The sequence below is a fragment of the Eschrichtius robustus genome, chromosome X (genome assembly GCF_028021215.1).
Source record: "Eschrichtius robustus isolate mEscRob2 chromosome X, mEscRob2.pri, whole genome shotgun sequence".
Lineage (NCBI taxonomy): Eukaryota > Metazoa > Chordata > Mammalia > Artiodactyla > Eschrichtiidae > Eschrichtius > Eschrichtius robustus.
Window position 1 is genome coordinate 27500290 of NC_090845.1, and position 20502 is coordinate 27520791.

The 20502-nt window shown below is 35.9% G+C and overlaps 1 protein-coding gene across 1 annotated transcript in view; it reads left to right on the forward strand.

Annotated features, from left to right (window-relative positions):
- The window catches only part of IL1RAPL1 (interleukin 1 receptor accessory protein like 1), a 707257-nt gene that overhangs the window by 149500 nt on the left and 537255 nt on the right, over positions 1 to 20502 (forward strand). The window contains exons 4-5 of the mRNA XM_068532589.1: positions 3258 to 3444; positions 5995 to 6148. Of these exons, the coding sequence (XP_068388690.1) occupies positions 3258 to 3444; positions 5995 to 6148 (341 nt within the window). The remainder of the gene's footprint in view (positions 1 to 3257; positions 3445 to 5994; positions 6149 to 20502) is intronic.

Consider the following 20502-nt stretch of genomic DNA (forward strand, 5'->3'; position numbering starts at 1 on the left):
GAATGTTGATGCATTTAATGTTGTCCCAGAGGTCTCTGAGACCATCCTCAATTCTTTTCATTCTTTTTTCTTTATTCTGCTCTGCAGTAGTTATTTCCATTATTTTATCTTCCAGGTCACTTATCCATTCTTCTGCCTCAGTTATTCTGCTATTGATTCCTTCTAGAGAATTTTTACTTTCATTTATTGTGTTGTTCATCATTGTTTGTTTGCTCTTTTTTTCTTCTAGGTCCTTTTTAAACGTTTCTTGTATTTTCTCCATTCTATTTCTGAGATTTTGGTCATCTTTACTGTCATTACTCTGAATTCTTTTTCAGGTAGACTGCCTATTTCCTCTTCATTTGTTAGGTCTGGTGGGTTTTTACCTTGCTCCTTCATCTGCTGTGTGTTTCTCTGTCTTATCATTTTGCTTAACTTACTGTGTTTGGGGTCTCCTTTTCACAGGCTGCAGGTTCGTAGTTCCCATTTTTTTTTGATGTCTGCCCCCAGTGCCTAAGGTTGGTTCAGTGGGTTGTGTGGGCTTCCTGGTGGAGAGGACTAGTGCCTGTGTTCTGGAGGTTGAGGCTGGATCTTGTCCTTCTGGTGGGCAGGATTGCGTCTGGTGGTGTGTTTTGGGGTGTCTGTGACCTTATTATGATTTTAGGCAGCCTCTCTGCTAATGGGTGGGTTTGTGTTCCTGTCTTGCTAGTTGTTTGGCATAGGGTGTCCAGCACTGTAGCTTGCTGGTCGTTGAGTGGAGCTGGTTCTTAGTGTTGAGATGGAGATCTCTGGGAGAGCTTTTGCTGTTTGATATTACATGGAGCCAGGACGTCTCTGGTGGACCAGTGTCCTGAACTCGGCTCTCCCACCTCAGAGGCACAGGCCTGACACCCGGCTGGAGCACCAAGACCCTGTCAGGCACATGGCTCAGAAGAAAAGGGAGAAAAAAAAGAATGGAAGAAAAAAGTAAAATAAATTAAAGTTATTAAAATAAAAAAGAAAATTATTTAAAATAAAAAAATTTTAAAGTAATTAAAAAAATATGGACAGACAGAACCCTAGGACAAATGGTAAAAGCAAAGCTTTACAGACAAAAATCACACAAAGAAGCATACACATACACACTGACAAAAAGAGAAAAAGGAAATAAGTATATATATCTATATATAAAAATAAAGGAAAAGAGCAACCAAATCAATAAGCAAATCCACCAATGATAATAAACTCTAAATACTAAACTAAGATAAACATAAACCCAGAAACAAATTAGATGCAGAAAGCAAACCCCAAGTCTACAGTTGCTCCCAAAGTCCACTGCCTCAATTTGGGATGATTCGTTGTCTATTCAGGTATTCCACAGATGCAGGGTACATCAAGTTGATTGTGGAGATTTAATCCACTGCTCCTGAGGCTGCTGGGAGAGATTTCCCTTTCTCTTCTTTGTTCACACAGCTCCTGTGGTTCAGTTTTGGATTTAGCCCCGCCTCTGCGTGTAGGTCGCCTGAGGGCATGTGTTCCCATTCGGACAGGACGGGGTTAAGGGAGCAGCTGATTAGGGGGCTCTGGCTCACTCAGGCTGGGGGGAGGATACGGGGTGCAGGTACGGAATGCAGGGCGAGCCTGCGGCGGCAGAGGCCAGCATGAGTGACGTTGCAGCAGCCTGAGGCACGCTGTGTATTCTCCCGGGGAAGTTGTCCCTGGGTCACGGGACCCTGGCAGTGGCGGGCTGCACAGGCTCCCGGGAGGGGAGGTGTGGAGAGTGACCTGTGCTTGCACACAGGCTTCTTGGTGGCTGCAGCAGCGGCCTTAGCATCTCATGCCCGTCTCTGGGGTCCGCGCTGATAGCCGCAGCTCGCGCCCTGTCTCTGGAGCTCCTTTAAGCGGTGCTCTTAATCCCCTCTCCTTGCGCACTCAGAAACAGTGGTCTCTTGCCTGTTCGGCAGCTCCAGACTTTTTCCCGGACTTCCTTCCCGGCTAGCTGTGGTGGACTAGCCCCCTTCAGGCTGTGTTCAGGCAGCCAACCCCAGTCCTCTCCCTGGGATCCGACTGAACCCCAAGCCTCAGCTCCCAGCCCCCACCTGCCCCGGTGGGTGAGCAGACGAGCCTCTCCGGCTGGTGAGTGCTGGTCGGCACCCATCCTCTGTGTGGGAATCTCTCCGCTTTGCCCTCCGCACCCCTGTGGCTGCACTCTCCTCCACGGCACCGAAGCTCCGCCCCCTCCGCCACCTGCCGTCTCCGCCCGCGAAGGGGCTTCCTAGTGTGTGGAAACCTTTCCTCCTTCACAGCTCCCTCCCACTGGTGCAGATCCCATCCCTATTCTTTTGTCTCTGTGTTTTCTTTTTTCTTTTGCCCTACCCAGGTACGTGGGGAGTTTCTTGCCTTTTGGGAGGTCTGAGGTCTGCTGCCAGCGTTCAGTAGGTGTTCTGTAGGAGTTGTTCCACATGTAGACGTATTTCTGATGTATTTGTGGGGAGGAAGGTGATCTCCGCGTCTTACTCCTTCGCCATCTTGAATGTCTCCCCAAGGATGGTTCCTGTTAGGAAAACTTCCAGCTCAAACTTCAGCTTTCTTGGGTCCTTAAACTAGCAGTGGAGACTCTCCAGGCTTCTGTTTCTTTATGTTTTGGTGAGGCGCAGTCCTCTCCAATAGTCCATAGATGGCTTCTTTTGAATTAGAACCCACCTCAGGTCCAGCGCAGACGCAGCTGACTGCGACCAGACTGTCTCTATTTCTGTTTTGTAAATAAATTCATTTGTGCCATTTTTTTTTAGATTCTGCATATGTGATATCATATGATATTTGTCTTTCTCTGTCTGACTTACTTCACTCAGTGTGACAATCTCTAGGTCCATCCGTGTCGCTGCAAATGGCATTATTTCATTCTTTTTTATGGCTGAGTATGAATTTACCAATTTTAGCATAATTATGACCAGGCCTGACTTCTTTCTTGACCTAAATCTTCCTTTATTTTATTTTCCTAGATAAAATCTAGATAAAAATGTCTATTGAACAGTTTTTCAAACCAAACTTTTATATAATATAAAATTTTTTTTCTAGCATATGAAAAATATACAAATGGTTTAACAGAACCAAGCATTGTTTAGCTGGCTGACAAGATAGAGCCCTGTGGAATAAGCCATGATACCATACATTAATTATCAGTAGAGTTTTTATCCCTCTCTCCCTCTCTCCCTTTTTGAGTGAAGTAAATACACTGCCTTGACAGCAGTTGCTTTTCGTTCACACCAGGCCACCATATTTATTCTGCTTCATTACAGAAACTCCACTTACTGTATGAAAGTATCCATCTCACTGACAGTGGGTGAAAATGACACTGGACTGTGCTACAATTCCAAGATGAAGTACTTTGATAAAGCTGAACTTAGCAAAAGCAAGGAAATTTCGTGCCGTGACATAGAAGATTTTTTACTACCATCCAGAGAACCTGAAATCCTATGGTATAAGGTATGGACTATGAATGATTTTATCGCTTATAAATAGATTACTGTGTACCTTACTCTAGGGCAAGTTGGATAAAAACATTTAAATAGGTGTGATATAGTTCAGTTCTGCCTTCCTAAGACACTACAGCAAGTTGTGCTGGTCATTATAAGTTTTTAAACCAGGGGCTTTGATAACCCTAGTCAATATTTGTATTGTTAGTCCATTGTAATAAGCTACTGTGTTAATGTTTATATCTAGTTTATGCTGATAATCCTATCAAGTCTATTATAATCTGTGTTGATAATTGCAGGAACTAAAATGCCTTAAGCATTCATTTCAAACTCTTCATATAAGCAGTCCAAAATGTCCCCAAACAAGGAGAAAAAGGATTGACTTGCTTCTGTGATAAAATGGTACACTAGTTTTATTGAAAATTCTGTTTAATGGAAGTATCTTTGTGCATATCCTAATCCCTTTTGTATAAAAGCATACATGTTTTAAAAAATCTGATGAAAATGTATACGATTATAAAAATAGTGTTAGATTAACTTCTTTTCAAACACCAGAAGCAACTTTAGGCTTAAGCAGAATAATCAGACACTGTTCTTCCTGTCACATCATTGACTTTGACTGAATTTCAAGATTTGAACATGTTCTTCAACTTATTTATATCATAAAAGATACTTTTGTTATTGAACATACCCAAGAAAATACAATATAGATGCTATGAACATTTGTCTTGAATATGTTTTCCATGATTTAAAGATACCTGGTGTAAACTTTTGCCTTGTCCAACTAACTGGAAATAGGAATTTAGGAAGCCGGATCTTTTAGTAACTAGATTCACAAATGTCAGTATACAGAATATGAGCCCTCAGGACTGATAACGAATTCAAAACTTGTTAGAAATGAAACAGGAAATACATCTTTAACATTTTTAAAGGATTTTTCCAAAATTAGTAATGCCCTTCTTTGAATGACTTGCTTTTGATTCTTGACAATAAACAATGGAGTATTCAGAACATCAAGGGAACTGTTGAAATATTTTTCTACTTTTCCCTTGAATTTCTGTATTAGACAGTATTAAATAGCCCTTAAATATTAGCCCCACTATTTCTGTTCCTGTGCATGTGAGCTTGATTTACTTTTTAAGTTTTTTAATTATATATTTCTCCCCCTGATTTTCTGTGGTTTGCCTGCTTTCCACAGGAGGATTCTAAGCAAGCCCTGATGATTTCCTCAAAGGGGAGAGGTATTAGGGGAGTTTGACCCAAGATCATCAAGTACAAATATTTTTCTAGTACTCATATGTGTACATTCAACTTCTAAATATGCAATTTCTTTGTTGTTTGCCAATAAGTTGATCTTAAGAGTCATGCACTTTTTCTCACTTTTTGCAAATAGTATCTCAAAATTTGCTGAAACAGTAGAGACCACACACACACACACACACACACACACACACACACACACGAGTCACACACTCAGTTTTTTAAATGGCTGGCCTCATATTGGTCCTTCAGTCATGCTTCCACCATCTCCCCAGTCATTGTGACCTTATGCTATAAAGACCATAATTAGTGAAGTGATGGGTGGAGATGCAGTATATGTGGAATTTAAAAGTCTTGTAACAATTCAGATTATGTTTCCATAGTCAAGGGAATATGTATTGCATACATTTAGTGTATAATTTATGCAACTATGACAGTTTGTACAACTAATATGAGGATATTAAGTGTATATTTTGGACTGAAATAACCAGATAATTGTCCCCCAATTATACACAGGCATTGAGACACATAATCAAAATAATGGTCTGCATAAATTTGATTTGGCAATAAATTTTTAACAAAATAATACTGCCTCTGAATAGTGTTAAAAGGTTTAAAGCTATTTTATCCTCATTCCATTAATTTCTAATCTGGCTAGAGAAAATGGACTTCTGTTTGGCAAAAACAGAAATCTCCTGAGTCAACATCATTATAATCCAAAGCTTAAAGCAGAGACCATAATTTGGTAGACTGTGAGACTATAAAGACCTTGCATATAAATAATGGCCATTTCTTCCATGGACTGTAGAATATATATACTATGAAAAGATTGAATTATTTCTAAATGCAGGATTAAAAGATTTAAAATATTGAACTAAAGCATTTTTCTCTATAGAATTAGTTTTTCTGCTTTCCACTAAAAAATTCACTTTATATTTTATGTTATCAGTATCAAAGTAGTTAATTTCATAATCATCAAATGCAGACTATTTGCTTCTAAAAATGATGTCAGGAGTAATCTTAATAAGTGTCCCTTTTCTTATATCTAATAAATCAATACATATCTGATTTAGAGACACTAAAGTTAGACGTTAATAAAGTGACTCTTGCTAAAAGTGCTTTTTTCAAATTGAGGTACCTGATTTCCCAGAGATATAGAGAAGTTTTGAAAATCTTTAGCATTAACTCAAAACTCTAGCTCTTTTAAAATCTAACTTTAGAAGCTTTTAGTTTAGTTATTTTAAATACTTTATTTTTAAGTTACTATATGTACTATAAAAATTTTGTGTTCTTCACGTAGGAATGTAGGACAAAAACATGGAGGCCAAGTATTGTATTCAAAAGAGATACCCTGCTTATAAGAGAAGTCAGAGAAGACGACATTGGAAATTATACGTGTGAATTAAAATATGGAGGCTTTGTTGTGAGAAGAACTACTGAACTAACTGTTACAGGTAAGCACAGTCTTCAATATTTCATTTGCAAGTAATGAAACTAACATTTGAAGTTTCATTTTTTGTGCTGCATATTGATTTTTTTTCAAATCTTTGCAATGAAGGAAGTGCTTAACCAAATGCTAAGTGGATTCCTATAGGTGAAATTTATTCCTCCTTGCTTTCAAATCATGTTACCCTGAAATGCATTTGAAAGGTTAAAGAAAATAGGTTTAGGGGATTATAGAAATGTTAGCTTTTGGAAGTACTTGAAATAATGAGTTTACAGTTTCGGAAAATTATGCTTATATTTTGTAGCGGTATAATTTTTGGACACACTTCCTAGAATGTTGAAATGGAATATATGAAATCTACCTCTGTCTTCCTGTCTTGCTCCAAATTAGAAAAAATTACGTTTTTATTCATTTATCACTCTATGAACCTGATATATGTGTTCTCATGAACTTGAATATAACAAAATTTCAGATACAATAATTGAATAATTATGTGAGGTGCATTGCATGGACTCATTCCCATACCTGGTTGCTAAGGTAGAAGGGCATGAGAACAAGGTTCAGAACACTGTCTGTAATCATGAATCTACAGCTCACTAGTCACATGACTTTATTTTAATCACCACAACCTTCAAAATATCACTTTCCTCGTGTATAAAATTGTGATGGTAAAGTTTGCCTTGTTTATTTCATAGCATTTTTGCAAGAATTGAATGAGGCAAGCTAATACTTATGAAATCAACTTGCAAAACATAGAATTATGTCCAAATATGCATCGTTTTTGTCATGTTAAATGATGTCATGTTAAATATTGTATTCATTCCCTGTTTTATGTTATTGAATACTTCTCTCAAAGTGGTTCCAACACAAAAAAGGGGGGGAATCAAGATCAATGCTTTAGGCAGTTAAAGACATTATTCTCATCTTATTAAGAGAGATTCTTCTTGGTGACATTCTTTGTACAATCTTTATTTTTTTTAAATTTTTGTCCCACTGCATGGCAAGCGGGATCTTAATTCCCTGACCAGGGATCAAACCCACATCCCCTGCAGTGGAAGCATGGAGTCTTAACCTCTGGACCACCAGGGAAGTCCCTGTACAATCATTTTTATGAAACATATATATAAAAGTAAGAAAAGGATATCAGATACTTTAAAGAGATTTCCATTTGTTCATTGATTCACTTAAAATAGTTTTCCCGTATATGAAAATTGTTTTGTGGTAGTCACCTTCATCTTATAATAATCATCTTTAAATCTTGAAATTATGATATGATATAGTTTGACTTAAAAACAAAATCTGATTTCATGAAATTCATTTGATGGATAGTAATTATTCAGATTGAAAGGAAATTTAGTTAAATAAGTAAGATACTCTTTGGTAATGCCTTTGATAGATATTAGACCCAGTAAATAACTGACAATAGCAATACATAGTACACTTGAATAGTAAACACACATTTAACCATGTATTACGTATCTATGATGTACACATGTATGATTTGCACTAGTTTTGTTTTCAGCTTTGTTGTGTATAATAGGTCTTCGTGTAGAAAATTAAAATTAACACTTTTATCACTTTACGTCCCTGTTTAATGGAACAGTGAAAAACATAACTATCTGTACTTGGGTTTTCTTTACAATAAATATTGAATATTTTATTATTTCTTTTTTGCTCTTAATCTATACTGAAATAGCTTTTCAAGGAGTAGGTACTGAGACAAAGGAATTAAAAAATAATGAAAATAATGAAAAAATATCTATTCTGTAAAGAAAATAGAATGAACTTCTAGTCTTTATTCTTTGGAGTGTAGAGCTAATTCTTGGTAAGCACATCTTTCCCCTTTCTAGAAACGCTAGGTTACTAAAACACTGTCTAGTAAGAGGTGATTGGAAAACAGTCTCCTAGAGACTGGAAACTGGGTCCCAAATGGTAAAATCATGTAAGCGAGGCTATTTTGTACAATCAGTAATAGAATTGTTTTCTCGTAAATGCTACCCAGGGCTATTATATTTTTGTACATTCATTTTCTCCAAAAAATATCTCCTTTTCTTTATGCAAAAAGGAGGAATAATTATTTCTTGATATCCAAAAGGAAGTTAGTGAAAGTTTTAATGAAAGTTTACATTCAACTGAATATTATGAATACCTCTAACTTAAGTAGCTCTACCTGTGACATTGATTTGGGGAAATAAAGTATAAAGCAAAATTTGATTATATATGAAATTTTGGTTGAATCATAGAGCTGCATATCCCATAGTTAAAAATAATATGTATTAAAATGCATTTTAGGTTTTAACAAGAAGTCCGTTGACAAGATATATTTATGCATAACATTGCTTTAAATAGTGTTACACTATAGGTCATTTCCTTTGGCTGTGGCCAAATTAAAGAGCAATTCTTAGAACCCAAGTTAAACTCTGAGTAAAGCAATGAAGGTGGGCATTTTCTCTGAGCAGTAATTAATCCCTGCTTTGTATCTTGGTTTTCTGCATATCATGATCATATTATATACTTAATGTAAATCTTATGCAAAGCATGATATCATTTAGTTTTAGTGGATCTGCCTTAGCTGATAATATATATTTTGAAGTGTGTTAGAATGTTTCTTTAAAGTAAAACAAAAAAGAGTCCAATACGTGAAGAGAAAAGAAAATTTCTGGATAAATAAAGTGGCATCATACAGGCCATATTGTAAGCTTTTATGGGAGATCTTTGGTTTATTAAAAGTATATGTGTCTACTAACTGAAGTAGTGGTTCAGGAAAACAGATCACAGTGAAAGAAACAAACCTGCTTGACACTTTTGGTATACTTTAAACATTTTTTTTAATAGATCTTTATTGGAGTATAATTGCTTCACGATACTGTGTTAGTTTCTGTTGTACAACAAAGTGAATCAACCGTATGCATACATATGTCCCCATATCCCCTCCCTCCCATTCTCCCTATCCTACCCTTCTAGGTCATCACAAAGCACTGAGCTGATCTTCCTGTGCTATGCTGCTGCTTCCCACCAGCCAACTATTTTATATTCGGTAGTGTATATATGTCGATGCTACTCTCACTTTGCCCCAGCTTCCCCTTCCCACCCCGTGTCCTCAAGTCCATTCTCTATGTCTACATCTTTATTCCTGCCCTGCAACTAGGTTCATCACTACCATTTTTTTTTTTTTAGATTCCATATGTATGTGTTAGCATACGGTATTTGTTTTTCTCTTTCTGACTTACTTCACTCTGTATGTCAGACTCTATGTCCATCCACCTCACTACAAATAACTCAATTTCATTTCTTTATATGGCTGAGTAATATTCCATTGTATATACATGCCACATCTTCTTTATCCATTCATCTGTCGATGGACACTTAGGTTGCTTCCGTGCCCTGGCTATTGTAAATAGTGCTGCAATGAACATTGGGGTGCATGTGTCTTTTTGAATTATGGTTTTCTCAGGGTATATGCCCAGTAGTGGGATTGCTGGGTCGTATGGTAGTTCTATTTTTAGTTTTTTAAGGAACCCCCATACTGTTTTCCATAGTGGTTGTATCAATTTACATTCCCACCAACAGTGCAGGAGGGTTCCCTTTTCACCACACCCTTTCCAGTATTTACTGTTTCTAGATTTTTTGATAATGGCCATTCTGACCGGTGTGAGGTGATACCCCTTTGTCTGCATTGGGTCTTCATTGCTGTGCACGGGCTTTCTCTAGTTGTGGCAGGCGGGGTCTTCTCTTCCTTGCCGTGCGTGGGCTTCTCATTGTGGTGGCTTCTCTTGTTGCGGAGCACGGGCTCTAGGCATGTGGGCTTCAGTAGTTGTGGCACGCATGTTCAGTAGTTGTGGCTCGCAGGCTCTAGAGCGCAGGCTCAGTAGTTGTGGCACACGGGCTTAGTTGCTCTGCGGCATGTGGGATCTTCCTGGACTAGGGCTCGAACCCATGTCCCCTGCATTGGCAGGCAGATTCTTAAAAACGGTGCCACCAGGGAAGCCACAGTGAAAGAAACAGTAAATCTGCTTGACACTTTTGGTATACTTTAAACATTTTTTAAAAATTAAACATAAGATGTTTCAGCATCGTTTGTAGCCTCTACCCTCTTCTCTATGCCTCAGCCACACTGTTTTACTGATCTTCTCCAAATATCCTCCTTCTGGACCCTTACTCCTGGTGTGCTCTCTCTGGAATGTTTTTTCTTCCACGTTGTCACAGAGCTGACTTACTCTTTCTTTGAGGCACAGCTAAAATGTTACCTCTACCACATTGCATTATAACTATTTGTTGCCACTCCTGGTTTTTCACAAGAACATGAATTTTTCAGAGTCAAGGGCAATGTCTCTTTTTTTATAAACATTTTACTTTAGAATAGTTTTACATTTACAGAAAAAATAAAAAGGATAATAGGGAGAGATCCCATATTCCCCACACCCAGTTTCCCCTATTATTAACATCTAACATTAGTATGGTACACTTGTTACAATTAATGAACTAATGTTGCTATATTATTATTAACTAAAGTCCATATTTTATTCAGATTTCCTTAATTTTTACCTAATGTCCTTTTTCTGTTCCAGGATCCCATTTAGGGTAGCACATAACCCTGAGTTGTTTTGTTTCCTTAGGCTCCTTTTAGCTGTTACTGTTACTGACTTCCCTTGTTTTTGATAATCTTGACAATTTTAACAAGTACTTATTTTGTAGAATGTCCTTCAACTGTGATTTGTTTGATGCTTTTCTTATGATTAGACTTGAGTTATATATTCCTGGAAGACCATAGAGGTAAAAATCACAACATATCGTACTATCAACATGGCGTCACTGTTGATGTTGACATTCATCACTTGGTAGTATTAGTCACTTCTTGGTCAGATTTTGCCACTGTAAACTTACTCTTTTTTACAGCTTTCCCTACTCTACTCTTTGGAAGGAAGTCACTATCTGTAGTCCACACTTAAGGAGTGAGGAGTTATGCCCCTACCTCTTTGATGTCAGAGTATATGCTTAAATTATTTGGAATTCTTCTGCATGGGACATATATCTATTTTCCTACATTTATCTACTTATTCAATCATTGTCTATATCAGTATGGACTCATGAATATTTCTTTTATACTTTGGTTTGTATCCACCATCACCTTATTTATTTTGTTGTTCAAATTGTTCCAACTTTGGCCCTTTGGAGCGCTTTTAGTTGTGTGTGTGTGTGTGTGTGTATGTTGTTTGAGTATTTCTTTATTTTCAGACCCTACAAGGTGCTCCAGGATCATCTTATGTATTTCCTGGCCTAGTCCTGCAGTCAGCTATTTCTTCCGAAGAGTCCTTTTTCCTTTTGTTGGAGAATGGTGCTAGAAACTAAGATCTGGGCATTGGGAGTACTCATTGCTAATCAAGTATAGTTGCTTCTAAGACCTGTCAGTTGACAGAGCAAGGAAATATGAGTATACTAACCCAGGTATATACACATATCTAGAAATATTTCTGTATGTAACCATTTGTATCTATATTGAACTAAACATGAGTTCATACTTATGTCTCTAACTCTAATCCATTACCATAGGGATCATTCTGTCCTCTTCCTTTGGCTTATGTGTAACCTCCTGTCCAATAGTGAGAAACCTGGTTACCACCATCTGCCATCTATTTCCTTAATTGTTTATTTCCAAATAGGTGTGCAATGGGATCAAAGTTGTTGACCTGTACTCCTATGAGAAACAATTTTATAGACTAGAGTACATTGCTTATATACAGTTTCTTTTGACTTTAGTCTTACAGACTCCACCCATTTCCAAAGTTACTTAGGTCAGCACCTTTTCCTCCCATCTCCTTCAGTGAGGTTGTAATATATTGATAGTTAGGTTGTTTTATCACATTCTGCATTCCCTCTGGAGATCTTCCATCCTCCTAAATAATGTCTTTAAGATTTTGTGTATATTAAGGTTTGTAGGGGAGGAAAAATAATTTTCTGTCTACCCTTCAGAGTTCTTGGCTAAGACCCCCTGTAATAAAAGACAGATTAACAAGAGAAAAACAAACAGAAGTTTATTAAGATGTATATGTCACATGTACCTGGAAGATACCCAGGGAAACTTAGTACCTCGCCAAGATGGCCAAAGCCACTCCCTTAAATATCATCTTCAGCTAAAGACAAAAGAAAGGTTTTTTTGGTTGGGGGAGGGGGAGAAAGGCCAGTTATGGGGGGTTACCAGGAAAAGCACAGTAAACAAGGGTAAGTCTAAATCTAAATCTAAATGCCTTCTCCATTGGTAAGAGTTTCTGGAGGTTTAGTCATTTTTCTCTTCCTGGTACAGAGAGGGAGACACCCTTACATAAATGAAGATTTTTTTGTAAGTGTAAATTCCCCTTACAAAAGGGTAACTCTTAGTTTATTTTCAGAGCTTCTCCTGTGTCTGCAGTTTCTCAAAATAACCAGCTCAAAATAATCTTTATATCAAAGAGGCATATTTTGGGGTGGCACATTCTGCTACCCTTTATTCCCACCTTTGAAACTTCCCCAGTAAGTTTTACAGTCTAGAATCTGAGTTGGTAGATGGCTTCATATCACAATGAACCATTCTTAGTCCTGAGAATAGGTTAGTTCCGTTAAGGAGTTGTCTTATTTCGGGAGGCAGTTTTTCAGGTGAGCTCCCAAAGTTAAGCCTATATGGTGCAAGCCATCAGGGATTTATTAAGAGACATTTCTATAGAAACACAAGAAAAACAAAGGTTAATGATTGGAGCAGAATATAAGCCCAGTTTCTGAGTCCTGAAGGCAGCTGGTTAAGAAGATTTCTAGATGTTGGGCTCAAAGAATCTTTTGTGTTTTTGCTGTAAAATATAACAAAATTTACCGTTTTAGCCATTTTTAGGTATACATTTCACTGGCATTAACTGCATTCACATTGTGTGCAATGATAACCACCATCTACCTCTAGAACTTTTTCATCTTTCCAAACAGAAACTCTGTACCCATTAAACCGTAACTCCCCATTCCCTTCTCCCACCAATCCCTGGCAACCACCCCTCTATTTTCTGTATCTATAAATTAGACCATTCTAGGTACCTCAAATAAGTGGAATTATACAATATTTGTCTTTTTGTGTATGGTTTATTTCATTTAGCATAGTGTCTTTAAGGTTCATTCATGATAGCTCCTCATTTCCTTCTGTTACTGAATGATATTCCGCTGTGTGGCTGTACCATAGTTTGTCCATTCATCTTTTGAATGGTGCATCTTGGGTGCTTCCATTTTTTGGAGATTATGAATAAAGCTATTATATACATTATTGTGCAGGTCTTTCTGTTGATATAAGTTTTCAAATTAGTTGAAAAAATACCTAGGAATATAATTTTTAGAGTATATGGTAAGATTATATTTAGGTTTGTGAGAAGATGCCAAACTGTCTTCTAAAGTAGCTGTACCATTTTGCATTCCCATCAACAATGAATGAAGAATTCTAGTGATCTGTATCCTTCCACCAATTCTGTTGTTTGAATTTTAACATTCCAGTAGTTCTGTAGTGGTATCTCACTGTTTTTCAATTGCCAATTCCCTAATTATAAATTATTTTGACCATCTTTTTATATGCTATTTGCATTTTATATATCTTCTTTGATCTGTGTCTGTTCACATATATAGCCCCCTTTTTAAATGGGATGTTTGTTTTTCCATTGCTCAGTTTTAAGAATTCTTTGTATACTTTTGATACAACTCTCTCATCAGATGTATGTTTTGCGAATATTTTCTCCCATCCTGTAACTTTTCTTTTGATTTTCCTTAACAATGATTTTCACAGAGCAGAGGTTTAGGGTTTTATTTTAGAGTTTTCTTTTTCCCTAAAACATAGACTTAATTCTATAAATTTCTTCTAAACACTACTTTTGCTGCATCCCACAAATTTTATAAGTTACGTTTTCATATAGTTCAAAATATTTTTAAATTTCTCTTGTGAAGTATTCTTTGGCCCATGTGTTATTTAGAAATGTGTTAATTTCTAGACATGTGGTGATTTTCCCAGCTATTTTTCTCCTATTGACTTCTAGTTTATTTTCAGTGATCTGAGCACACACTTTGTGTGATTTCTATTTTTTAAATATTGTTAAAGTGTATTTTATGATCCAGAATGTGATCTTTCATGGTGAATGTCCCATGAGAGCTTGAGAGGAATGTATATTTTGCTGTTGTCAGATGGTGAATTCTATAAATGTCAATTAAATCAAGTTTACTTACAGTGTTTTTCAAATCAACTGTATCCTTACTGATTTTCTGCTTGCTTGATATTGCAATTACTGAAAGTAGAGTGTTAAAATTTCCAAAAATAGTAGTGGATGTTTCTGTTTATCCTTTCAATTCTCTAAGTTTTTGCCTCACAATTTTGATGCTCTGTTGTTAGGTGCATATGTGTTTAGGGTTATTATGTCTTCTTGCAGAATTGATCTCTTTGTCATTATGTAATATCCCTCTTTATTCATATTCTCCTTGTTCTGAAGTCAGCGTTATCTGAAATTAATATACCTAGCTTTCTTTTGATTAGTGTTAGTGTGCTATAGCTTTCTTCATCCCTTCACTTTTAACCTATCTGGTTCTTTGTTTTTAAAGTGGGTTTCTTGCAGACAACATGGTTCGATCTTAATTTTTTTTATCCACTTTGACTTTCTCTATGTTTTAACTGATGTAGTTAGACCACTTACATTTAAAGTGATTATTGAGGGGATTCCTTGGCGGTCCAGTGGTTAGGACTCCACGCTTCCACTGCTGGGGGCCCGGGTTCAATCCCTGGTCAGGAAATACCACAAGCCACATGAAGTGGCCCAAAAAAAAAATTAAGAAAAATAAAGTGATTTTTGAAATTGTTGGACTAATGTATTTGTCAGTGGCCAAAAACAAAAAGTTAAAAAATAAAATGATCATTGAAATTGTTGGATTAATAAGTTTGTCAGTGTTTTCAGTTCATTGAACTTATCCTTTGTTTTCCCTCTCTCTTCTGCTTTCTCTGGTTTTAATTGAACAATTTATATGGTTCTACTTTGTCTCTCCTTTCTTATTATCAATTTTACTTCTTTTAAAAAAAATTTTAGTGGTTGCCGTGGATATTTCAATACTTTTTTTAAAAACCAATCTCAGCCCACCTTCGTAAAACACTATGCTACTTTGTGTGTAGTGCAGGTACCTTATTACAAAGTATTCTCAGTTCTTCCCTCTCATCCCTTATAACATTGCTGTCATTCATTTCACTTATCTGTATGTTATAACGTCCAATACATTCTTTTTATTTATTTTTTTACTTTTAAAATTTTATTTATTTATTTATTTTTGGCTGTGCCGCAGTGGTTTGCGGGAACTTAGTTCCCTGGCCAGGGATCGAACCTGTGCCCCCTGCAGTGGAAGCACAGAGTCATCCAATAAATTCTTATTATTACTTTAGACAAATAGTTATCTTTTAGATCAATTTTTAATAAGGTAAATAAAATATTTTATTTTACCCTCATTTACTCCTTCCCTGACACTTATCTTCTTTATGTTGATTCACATTTCTCACATATATATTTTCCTTCTGCCTGAATCACTTATGTTAACATTTCTTGCAGTAAAGGTCTGGTGGTGATAAATTCCCTGTTTTTGTTTGTTCTAGAATGCCTTTATTTTTCACCACGTTAAATGTTCCACTCCCCTCTCTTCTTTCTTGAATGTTTTTTGAAAAGAGGTTCACTCTGATTCTTACCCTTGTTCCTTTATAGATATGGCATTTTTCCTATGATTTTTCAAGATTTTCTATTTGTCTGTGCTTTCTTTCCTGAAATTTGAATATATCTAGATGTAGTGATTTTTGTTATTTATCCTGCTTGGTGTTTTCTGGGCTTCATGGGTTTCTTATTTGGTGTCTGTCATTGATTTTGGAAATTCCATGGCCATTATTATTTCAAATATTTCTTTTTTGGTCCAGTTTTTCTTTCTTATTCCTTTTCTTCCTTCTCCTGCCTGTGGAAGTTATCCCATAGTGCTTGGATGTTCTGTTCCATTTTTTTTGTCATTCTTTTTTTCTTTTCACATTTTGGTTTATGAAATTTCTGTTGACCTATTGACCTATTTCTATTGACCTATTTTAACTAAGTCTTTCCTTGGCTGTGTCCAGTACACTGATGGGCCCATCATAGACAGCCTTCATTTCTGTTACAGTGTTTTAATTCCTAGCTTTTCCTTTTGATTCCTGCTAAGAATTTCCATTTCTGTGCTTAAATTATCCATCTGTTTTTGCATGTTATCTTTTTTTCCATTAGAGCACTTAAGATATTAAACATAATTATTTTAAATTCCCTGTCCGATAATGTCAATATCTGTGTCATATCTGGGTTTGGTTTTGATGGTTGCTGACACAGTTTCTGGCTCCAATGTCTTCTCCAAATAAGCAAATCTCAGCTGTGACTCTCTGGATTCACCTGTGTTTCCAAATTTTGGAGTGGTGGTTTGCCTTGAAACATCAGGTCTCTTAGAGGCCTAAGAAAAGCTTTTGGTTTTCAGTTTTTTCAGCTTCTTCTTGTTGTAGCAATGGGAGTGATGACTTCTAAGCTATTTACTTGGGGAAGCTGAAACCAAAAGCAGCAATGTCATTTCTGTCTTGGGGTTCTCAAACCCAGTGAGAATCTAGCATGTCTGACCCATAGTAGTCACTAAACAGATGTATATTCTTGAATGAATTAATTTGGTATCATGGGCATATTCCTCTTTAAATCAATTGCTCTTAAATTGTGTTTACAATTGAGCAGAATGATACCTTGTCACCCCAAAAGTATAAAAAATAGTGGAGGAATAACTCCCTCGAACCAGATCCCATACTCCACTTTTGCTAACACTACTGAGTATTACATCAACCCTTTTATTTCCTACATTGTATTGTTGCTTTGTAGTGAACTTTAAGTCAAATAACTTCATCTCCCATATATCAATTGTTAACTCAAGTGCCTACCTACGGTTGAAGTTTTAGGTATAAACATAGGACTGAATTTTCCTATTAAGATTGCTTCATGCTCATTTTTAACATGTCTTCCAGTTTATCAAATTCTTTTCAATTCTTGATTGTGTATTCTACTATATTAGCTTCTCTTTCTGGACAAGTGTCAATAAATTTTGACCCAGAAGATATTGCTGTTTTGATTGAAATCATTGTTTAAAGTGTTCTATGCAAAAAAGTCCTAAATAAAGCTGTGTAGCATTCTGTTATACTCCTCTTTTCTTTTTTTTTTTTTTCCATTAATGTACCTCTCTTTAGGTACAGTTTTTTTATGCTACTAAGAAATCCATAACCCAGCCCATATTTCTTCACTTGTTTCTTTTCATTTAATAGTCAAATATAACAAAGTACATAAAATATAAATATGCAGCTACTTAGTGTATTATCAAATGAACCCACCTAGGTGAAGAAATAGAACATTACAGGCAGGACTTCCCTTGTGGCACAGTGGTTAAGAATCCGCCTGCCAGTGCAGGGGATATGGGTTCGATCCCTGGTCCAGGAAGATCCCACATGCCACAGAGCAACTAAGCCCGTGCGCCACAACTACTGAGCCTGCGCTCTAGAGCCCGCGAGCCACAACTACTGAGCCCACGCACCACAACTACTGAAGCTCGCACGCCTAGAGCCCATGCTCTGCAACAAGAGAAGCCACCGCAATGAGAAGCAAATAAGTAAATAAATAAATAAGAACATTACAGGTATCACAGAAGTTCTCCACATACCCTTCTTGAATATAAACTCCTTCTTCCCTGCTAGTGATTATGTTAGTGCCCTCATGACTTTTATGTTGTTTTCTTGTCTTTTTTAAAAAGTTACGCTAGTGGATAGTGCATACCTAAGCAATATAGCTAACATTTTGCCTGTTTTTGAAACTTATAAATTTGGACCCACACACTGTGTATTCTATTGTGTCTGGTTTTTTCAACTCCAATTTCTGTTTCAAAAGTTCATTTATGTTATTCCATTTAGCTGCAGTTTATTTATTACTTTTATACTATAGTATTCTATTCTGTGAATATCTCACAGTTTGTTTACAGACAATTGGGATTGTTTTGATTTTTTTGCTAATGTACATAATATTGCCATTAACCATCTTGCAAGCACACACACACAAACACACGTTTTTCATTGTACATATAAGTAGGAATTTATGGAGGATTTTACCTAGGAGTGGATTTGTTTATTCACAGTATGTGTATTTTCAAATTTAGTAGATATTGTTTAGGCTGCTTTGGGCCACGGGCCTACCCGAACCAAATGGACTGAGAGAAGGAGGGGAGTCGTAATCCAAAGGAAGTTTGAGGTGCCAAGAGAAAGTGAAAAATATTCTAGGGAATATAAACAACAGATGTTCACTACTTCTAAACATTATGATTTCTTGGAGATTATAAAATGTGGTTTGATATTCATAAAATTATGTTGTGGGTCATATGACAATTTTCTGTACTTTATCTGTTGATAAATAAAAAGATGAAAATATTCAAGTTTGTATTGCTATACATTGCCATATCCTAGGGTTCCTTACACTAAACTCTAACTCACACCCAAGCTGTATCTTTAACCCTAACCCTCTGCCAGATTATTTGTGGGAGTGCAGCTATAGGGAAAACATGTCAAGAAGTGGTCCATAAGAGACCAAGTAATTCCAAAATGAATTAGATGACCTTGGCTCTTCATAGAATGTGACCTATTTAGACAAAAAATACAGACATTATTAGTTTATGGTACATGCTTTTGGATTTGTTTAGGTCTAAGAAAAAAATGCACACTATATAAATTTTTCCAGAAGTATTGATTAAATTATGTATTATTCACTTTTATCTGTTAATACTTATTTCTCCTTCTGATGAAAACGTTTTTCTTTAATTTTAAAAAGGAAGATTCAAAACAAAATAACAACCATATTTTCATCATAAAATTTTGAATGAGTCAGACAAGTTGAAAGCCATTTAATTTCTAGGGCTAGATCATAGAGTCAAGTAATGGTAAGAAAATGGATTGTGAAAATGTTATATCAGGAAAAAATTTTTCCAACACAATGTAAGAGTCAGCAAGAATAGGGATGAAGTGAGGAAAGGAAAACTGACTTGAAAAAAACAAAAAGAGTGAGGTTATTGCTACAAGAATGTAGCATTTTTTATACTTGGTATAACATTTTTAACAGAGTTAATGTAGCAATATACTTAAACTACTTTCCAGTCAGCAATAGGCTGAATTTATGTTCTCAAAAGGTACATCTTCCTCCTGTTTTTATGGATGAGGAAGCTGAGGCAAAGAAAGGTTAAGTGGCTTTATCAAGGTTACAAAACATCATTGTGACAAAGTTAGGAATAAAACTTAATTTCCTGAACTTCAGTTTATGATTTACTACACTAGATAATTAATAGCAGGGCATCGTACTTTTCATATTAGCTCTTCTGATCACTATGAAAGATTTATCTTTTAAGTTCAACTGAAACACATTTTACTATGAGACCTTTAATTCTTCTGCCACTGATATAATTAGATGGTGTATCTGTGGTCTAGCCTGGGGGTGACGTGATTACTTTTATTGTTTTTTCCATTTCTTTAAAAACAGGTATCTTTTATCTCCCCCTTTAAAAAACTGTTTTTGTTAAAATATTTCATAGACTCTAGTGTGCTTTGCTGACTGTAACTTATAAAGAATTGATGAAATTGATAATAGGCGCATATCTTTCTAGACTTTACCTTGTGTGTTTAGTAGTGTGCTAGAATTAATGCCAAGACCAACCATCACGTATATTATTTTTGATAAAATGGAGCATATTACAGTCTTAGCTATTTTATAAATAAAGGTCTATCATATTTTGCAACTGAAAGATCATTTATATTAATTGAAACTTTTGAAATCAAAGAGATTAAAGCTGATCAATATAGTGAAACTGAGTTTAATCATTTTGGCTGTCTAATCTTTATTTGGGGTTCGGTACCTAGAGCAAAAGAGCTCTCTTATGAGTAATTTCTAATGATAACTCTCCTGGCACAAATTACCTTAAATTATTGTTTAATCTTCCAATATATTGAGTGAGTTATCCAAAATGTATTAATCAAGCAGTGTTTGATTAATGTCATTTAATGTCAAGATGTGATAACTTTGAATTAAAAGCATGATGTTTTTATCTTAAGCAAAAATGTATACATTTTAGACTATATCAATAGCAAGGTTGGGATGTGCCATTTCTAGCCATAGTGGCAACAAGGCATTATTCATTTAGATGATTTCCATCAATATAAGCAATAATAATAAGTATTAGTAATGAAAGTAGTTAATACTATTTGTTCTGTGCCAGGATCTGTTCTAAGTTCTTATTTATAATGACTCATCCAATCCACGTAAC